The sequence below is a fragment of the Condylura cristata genome, unplaced genomic scaffold (genome assembly GCF_000260355.1).
Source record: "Condylura cristata isolate star-nosed mole 26May11 unplaced genomic scaffold, ConCri1.0 scaffold00007, whole genome shotgun sequence".
Taxonomy (NCBI): Eukaryota; Metazoa; Chordata; class Mammalia; order Eulipotyphla; family Talpidae; genus Condylura; species Condylura cristata.
The window spans coordinates 63,316,888-63,324,713 of record NW_004567108.1 but is presented as its reverse complement, the minus strand read 5'-3'; the positions used below and the strand labels follow the sequence as shown (position 1 = coordinate 63,324,713).

Sequence of the window (7,826 nt, the reverse complement as noted above, 5' to 3'; positions counted from 1 at the left end):
AAAAAAAAAAAAAAGATATGCCATCTTACCTTAAGCTTGCGTCGGGCATTGAATTCTTGTAGCTTCTTTTGAGCAGTATCCATATGTACAAAATTGGCTGCTTTTCCTGTGACCCAGGGGTGCTGGAGAGCTTGGAAGGTAGTCAGACGCTTTTTGGGATCCAAAACAATTAATTTTCTGACCTGAAATGATAAAGAACCATAAACTTCTGAGGAAGATTTTTATGGCATCAGGGCTATTCCTCAGCTTTAGAAATTCTAGTTCTGGGTTCTCCCTGGTGGCACAATGGATTAAAGCACCACATTATGGAGCACTCAGAAGTCACTGCAGAACGAGTTTGATCCCCGGCCAGGGAGCTGACCCACATGGTGTGGCAGACCTCTCCTGACCCCCCGCTGCTCCCCTCAGCAGTGTACTTCATGGATCTGCCTGTTCTGCTCCCCACTGTCTCTGGTGAATCTTCTCACCCACCACACCTCTGGCCTTAAAAAAAGTTCTGTAAGCATAAATAAATCTTTAACAAAAAAAGAAATTCTAGTTCTTACTTTACTTCCTTGGAAGTACCACTAAATATGCACTAAAAAAATACTTTCTAGCCCTCCAAGATCACAGTGTATAGGAATGGCTCCAGGTTGGCTGCAGCTGAGGAAACTCAGGGAGGATATGGGATGGGAGTGTGAACTGGTCTTTCCACAGAGGGTAAAGAAACAGGTTCAGGCTTGCCTGTGGACTGAGCGTTATTTGAAGCAGAACCAGTTTCTGAATAATTCTAGCACTTTGTAATCACTCAGAATACAGAACTTGAGATACATCTCAATAGAGATGGAATCATTTATACATCCATCATTCTTTTGTGGGGGTTACATAGCAAATAACAGGGTAGTAGCTCATTCTTCATGATCGCCCATGATTCTGTCATGGAATTGATGGTTTCCTCTAATCTTTTCATGGTATTGAAGGTTTGTGTCAAGTTCTGGAATAAAAGCATGATTAGTACCAAAGAAAGGGTGCTGGTGGCTTAGGGGCATGGTTTGTTTAAAGGAATAACTCTACCAACAACAGCCTGTTCTTGGAGGTTTAATTCTACCTGTGAGAATGAGTAGACAACAACTAAGGAGAAAGGTCAATAACCAAAATAAAATGGTGTAGTATCAGAAGAGGTGATCTGGCATGAGGGAGTGCGTATGTGGAGTAAGAATATATAATACATGGTCAACTCATGGTTAGTGCTCGCACTATTTTGGTAACCCTAAATAAGACCCACTTATGAATTGTGTATGATGGACACTCTCTTGGCTCCTTTTCACCTAGTTTCACCTTTATTCCTTTGAAAACAAGCTTGTGTGTGTGTGTGTGTGTGTGTGTGTATCTGCTTATGTATTTTTTCAAACTCATCTAATCCTTTCTATAATCTTATAAACGTGAAAATAATCATTTCAATTAATAAGTAAGGGATTAATAAGTAAGGGATGAAAGGAAGTTTAGATAGTTTCAGTAATTTGTTTAATTAAAAATTTGTGATGTGGGCTCTCACTGGTGGCACAATGGGTTAAAGCTCAGTGCCATGAAGCTCTCCACAGTCACTGCACCATGAGATCCCTGGCCAGAGGGGTGACACACCTGGTGTGGAAGATCTTTCCTGACCAACTTGCTGCTCCCCTCAGCAGTGTATTTCAGTCTATCTGCCTGTTTTGCTCCCTACTCTGTCTCTGGTGAATCCTCTGGACTGTACCCCAGTTTTGTATGCATAAATAAATAAATCTTTAAAAAATTGTGATGTGGGCTCTCCCTGGTGGTACAATGGGTTAAAGCACCACATTATGAAGCTCTCTGAAGCCACTGCAGCAGAAGTTCGATCCCCCTCCAGGCAGTTGACCCACATGGCCTGGCAGACCTCTTCTGACTCACCTGCTGCTCCCCTTAGCAGTGTATTTCAGTACATCTGACTATTCTGTTCCCCACTCTGTTTCTGGTGAATCCTCTCACCCACCACATCTCTGGCCTGTACCCCAATTCTGTAAACACAAATAAAAAAAATCTTTAAAAAAAAAATTGTGATGGGGCCCTCCCTGGTGGCACAGTGGGTTAAAGTACTGCACTAAGAAGTTGAAACCAATTCCGCATTAAGTTCGATTCCCACCTGCCCCGGAGGTGACCACATGGCGTGACAGACCTCTCCTGACCAGCCCGCTGCTCCCCTCAGCAGTGTACTTCATGGATCTGCCTGTTCTGCTCCCCACTCTGTCTCTGGTGACTCCCTCACCGCCCCTTTATCTCTGGCCTGTACCCCAGTTCTGTATGCAAAAATAAATAAATAAATCTTAAAAAAAAATGTGATGTAGTGGGCCTCCCTGGAAATATAGGGGTTAAGTCTCAGTGCTCTCATGCTATTAAGGCTGCAGCCTGAATTTTATCCCCTACCAGGGAGCTGACCCACATAGCGCAGACCATTCCTGTTTCACTCGCTGTTCCTCTCAACAGTCTATTTCAATCACACCACCTATTCTGTTTCCCACTCTGACTCTGGTGAATTCTCTCATCCCTCTGCACCTCTGGCCTACACTCCAGTTCTCCTAATAAATAATTCTTTAAAAAAAAAGAAAAGAAATGTATAATCGGTAGAAGCTATATTTGAACTCACGTCTTTCTTATGACAGGGCTCATCTTGAGGTTACCACTTCATGTATGGTGCCTGCAAGATGGTTAACCTTTCTAGGCTTCACTTGCTCATGCGTAAAATGAGGGGAATTGGATGACTGGGTTTTTATATTTTTTTAGTAAACTTTTTTTTAAGATTTATTATTTATTCGTACAGAACTGGGGTACAGGCCAGAGACGCGGAGGGTGAGAGGATTCACCAGAGACAGAGCAGGGAGCAGAACAGGCAGATCGAAGAAGTACACTGCTGAGGGGAGCAGCTGGAGGGTCAGGAGAGGTCTGCCTCGCCATGTGGCTCTTCTCCGGGGCAGGCGGGGATCGAACTCATGCGGGATTGGCTTAAGAATCTTTGTGCTGTGCTTTAACCCGCTGCGCCACCAGGGGGGGCCGGATGACTGGGTTTTTTAACTCTAGTGATCTGAGAACTGAAAGCTTGCTAGTAATGCCAGGCACAAGCCAAATGAAGAACAGATAACTACTCTCCTTTCATCCTCTACTATTACTTGCAAGGGAATTTGTGCTTGGAGTAGATACGGAAATTATAAAGGATACAGGCTTAAAATCTGAGAAGAGATGAAGAGAGGTAAAGATAATTAAGTAAAAGTATGCATCATAATAAAATGTCTAATAATCACTATGATATATCAAATCTGTAAAAAATATTTGAATTTACAATCTCCTTGATAAATAGATATTCCTCTCCCACTACTCCAATCATCCTTTCCCTCTTTCTCATTATTACCATGCTTCTCCCTAAATAAATAAAATATATTGAAAGTCAATGTGTATCAAAAATTTATGTGTCATATTTAATATTTAATTTTGGAGATACTGGTGCACTGAGCTCATAGAAATTGGGCGATTTTGTTATGATTCAAACCCAAAGCCTTGCCTACGGCAGAGTGCACTCATTGGCTCTGTGGCCTCCAACAGAGCAGATGTGGCCTCTGCTAAGAAGTACACATCTGGTGTGGGAGGGACTCAGTTATTTGTCTAGCTCTGATGTTTTATCAATATATTAACTAACAGATCTAATTTAATGAAGAAATATAATAATTAAAATTCTTATCCATCTTATTTTAATGATAAAAATAAATGAGAGGAAGGTGAGATAGTGGAAATATTATTTAGTTGGTGGTACTTACAATAGAATCATTTATTTTATCATTATAATTCTTCCAAAAAACCTAACTATAGATACGATTTTCATTCTCAAACCAAAACATAGAGAGGTTGGGGGGTGCGGAGGAGACATAAAGAAGGTAGTTAAAGATCCAAGATCACATTTCTAGGTTATGAAAAAGGAGGCACTTGAATCCAGGTATGTGAGACTTTAAAGTGAAGATTCTCAGGAATAAGGAAGTCTAGGAGGCAAAAGAAAGTGTGATAGAGGGCTCATGCCACACTATCAGATAATGTCAAATCGCAGCTAGGGGTTGATCATAAGTGTTACCCAGACAAAGAAGTGTGTGTGTGTGTGTGTGTGTGTGTGCGCACGCGTAAAATGCTGAGGAATTGGGGAGGTCAGGAGGGGTCAGAATAGTACGAAGTACAAAAGCATTTCAGGTATCTGGAATGAAGCAATATCAAAGAAGGGAGATGTGCAGAGCAGCAGGATAATGACATACTCTGGACCAACCAGTGCAACCTATGTGTTATCACAGCTTTTGGATTTTATCTTAAGAGTCTTAACACAGGAGAGTGATTTGCTATGATTTCCCTGTTTTTAAGACCCTTTCCTTGGAACCTGCAAGAAGGTGTAGTTGAGAAAGGAACTACGACAGCAGGGATACCAGACAGGAAGTTATGGCCATGATCTAGTTGGGACAGTGGTGGTGAGCGGGTGGGGCCTCACTTGAGGGAGAAGTTGGGAAGACACGCTAACATCATACATAGTGCCCTTCTTCCTGGTCACACTGGAAAAGTCATGGCTTGAGAGGATGTGCTTCAAGAACGAACATGGCTGGTAGAGGAGGAAATATTTGGAGGCAAAAGAGGATTGACACAGGAGTCTGGATTCCTGGATGAGTGGGTCTTAACAATGTCTGTCAGGAAACTGTGGCCTTGCAAAACCCTTTTACTACTCCAGATATTGGCACATCCATCTTTGAAATAAGGACAAAACTAGATGACTCCATAGATCGAACCATGTGTGATCCATAATCAGCTTTCAGTTAATTCTGCATGGATTTACTCTAAAGGATTGATAAGTCAATCTCCTGTTAGTATTCCCTTTATTTTAGAACAGGATGGCCATCTCCCTAGAGGGTTTTTATCTGATGAATGCAAACAACTCCAACGTTGGCTTACCTGTCAAACTATGTAAAACTAACAAAAAAGAAGAATACTTTCATATAATAAAATCATATAAAATGATGGGACTTGTGTTACTACTAAGGTACTTTAGTAAGTTTTAATGCAATTTCAGAAAGCAATATATAGTCTTGGTAAAAGTAAGCCATGCTAAAACAAGATTCTTCTGTGGAAACGATGTTTGGCTTAACCAGCACAGCTGGCTTCATAGCAAGACTCTACATTAACTAGATAGTAAAAAGAATTAATTAATACCACAGAGATTTATAATTTGTGTAATTGAGCTAATGATAAATCAGACACATCCGTTTGCATTACCTATGAGCAAATGCATTAGTGTGGATTATTTTATTAAAAATACAATAAAAAGAAATGTTATTAAGTGGAATGATTTAAGAAATAACATTGCTCGTTAAAATCAAAGTGATGTATTATATTTCATTTTGTGTTATTTGTTTTGGTCACACTTACCAAGTCCTTGGCATTTAGAGATACTTCATCCCACCAGGGGGAGATAAAGTAATATTCACAATTCAGAATTCTCCTGAACATAAACTGATCACCTCTTTCATCATAGAATGGTTCAAATCCACAAAGTCTAGAGGACAAAAAATAGAGGATAAAATGTCATTAAAAGCTTAAGTAGTATATGTATCTTATCAATTTTCTTATAAAATTAATTGTCCCTTTTCACAGCTTCCTCTCCTGAATGAGCACCAGTATGTAACTGTCCTGTTACAATATGTGTGTAAAACATAATCAGAACTTGTGATTATTGTGTAAACACATCATCAGAACTTCAGGAAGTAAGAATAGAAACAAAATCAATTTAGGATTTCTAGGAAATGTTATAAAAATATAATTATGACACAGACAAAGGTGATAGTCAACAGAGTGACTACACTAACAAATTTCTCTGAATTTTATTTCACCGGAATGGAGAAGACAGATTTATTAGAGATCCAATTTATTGTAAAATGAATTAGGATTTTGATAATAAATATCAAAAGGTGCAAAGAAAATAATTCTTTCATAAAATTGAATATAATTTTAGTTTCACCCATTCTAGTTTCAATTTCAGAGTGTGCAAAGATACCAGCTAAAAAAATCATTTATGCATACAAGAACTGGGGTACAGGGTAGAGATGGGGGTGGTGAAAGGATTCACCAAAGATTGAGTGGGGAACAGAACAGGCAGATCTACTGAAATACACTGCTGAGGGGAGCAGCAGACAAAACTGGAGAGGTCTGCTGCACCATGTGGGTCACCTTCACAGCCAGGGATCAGACTTGTACTGCAGTGGCTGTGAGTAGCTTCATAGCATCTTGCTTTAACCTGTTTGGCCAGGGAATTTGGCTTTTAAAGCTTAACAAAGTGAACAGAAGCAGTCAACAGTTATCTCAAACTTGTATGTGACCTTCACTGCTATACACCCTACTAGTTCACTCTGGTCACCTTTACTTTCCTTTACCGGGGAAGAGTGGGAAAAGGGACAAAATTGAAAGACGAAAAATGTGTTTTGGAATCACCTCTGTTTATAGATGAGCAGAGGTTCTAAGATCACTCCTGATGGAAAAGAAAACAAAAAGGCCTCACCAGGGAGTATGTTACCTGTATTACATTTGACAAAGATGGGGGAGAATAATGAATAAATTAAGAAAAAAAACTCCAAGTTCTTCCTTCAAACTGCCCAAGTTGCACAGAACATGAAATGGTCAAGTGCATTCTAATAGTGACTTTCTAGGAAGAATAAGTCATTTTGCTCAAGGGATTTACTACTGAGACTTCTTTTTTCTTTTTCTTTCTGGACTATTCTAGAGACAGCCAGAAGCAGTCAAGGCTGAAGTACTGAAATCTAAGGCCTTCCTTTCATCTTCCATCTGCAGTCTACACAGGGAGTCCTGGCCCAGCCCCAGGAGGGAAGGGAGTGCGTGTCCAGATGGAGACAAGGAGGCAAGCTGACTGACTCCTCCTGTGCTACCCACACCCTGGAAAAATAGAGTCTATTGTTAGCCAACTTTTCAGACTTAGTTTAGGGAGCTCCTGTGTTTCCCATGAGGAAATCTGGAGAGAGAAATGACAGTTCAGAAAGTACAGTGCTTGGACTGCTTTTTATCTCAGTCTTGTCAGTGACTTTGTCCTTTGGTGAGGGAAGTAAAATGTTCCATCTTGTCAGCTTGCAATGTCAAAAATAGAAGCAATATGATACCCAGCGGCAAACGTGCACAGTCAAGAGTACAAAGTGCAAAATCCCATCAGAAGTGGTGCTATCTGAATGCTACAATGACAGTTAGAATGATACTAGGGGTAGACAGGGCCGGGATGTGGATGAATGATATAGGGCAGCTCCAGGCCACTGGGCAGCAATCCAGGGTTAAAACTGAAGGAGAGAGCTTGAGTCTTTGGCATGATCTGATTCTGATATTGACCTAAGCATTCTTGTGGTTGCTCTTGTCTGTAGGAACAATGGGTTTAGGTGTAAAAGGGACTGGAATTCCTGGAAGAAACACGATGACCTTCATTTCTGGGCTGTCACTCTATAAGAACAAGGTCACAGCACAAAATAACCTAGAGGAAGTTTTAGTAATATAAAGAGATAAAATGGCACAGCCCACTGGAAAAAAAAAAAGTTCCAATGAACTGGTGGGCATCATCAATTATTAATGAAGTGCAGATTAACTGGCACCCCAGGCTTAGGGGTTAGAAGTTAGACTAGAACTAAATAACATTGTTGTAAGTAGACTGTGATTTTCATTTTTGAGGGCTGCTATTGCTTACTTTCAAATCATAACTATCAGTTAATGAGCTTAATTAAACCAAGGGAAACAAAATTGACAGTTTTTCTTTTAAGATT

At 40.2% G+C, this 7,826-nt stretch overlaps 1 protein-coding gene across 1 annotated transcript in view; it reads right to left on the bottom strand.

Annotated features, from left to right (window-relative positions):
* The window catches only part of CAMK4 (calcium/calmodulin-dependent protein kinase IV), a 230,605-nt gene that overhangs the window by 2,267 nt on the left and 220,512 nt on the right, over nucleotides 1–7,826 (bottom strand). Inside the window, exons 9-10 of the mRNA XM_004678368.2 lie at nucleotides 5,443–5,569; nucleotides 30–182 (exon numbers count right to left, since the gene is read on the bottom strand). Of these exons, the coding sequence (XP_004678425.1) occupies nucleotides 30–182; nucleotides 5,443–5,569 (280 nt within the window). The remainder of the gene's footprint in view (nucleotides 1–29; nucleotides 183–5,442; nucleotides 5,570–7,826) is intronic.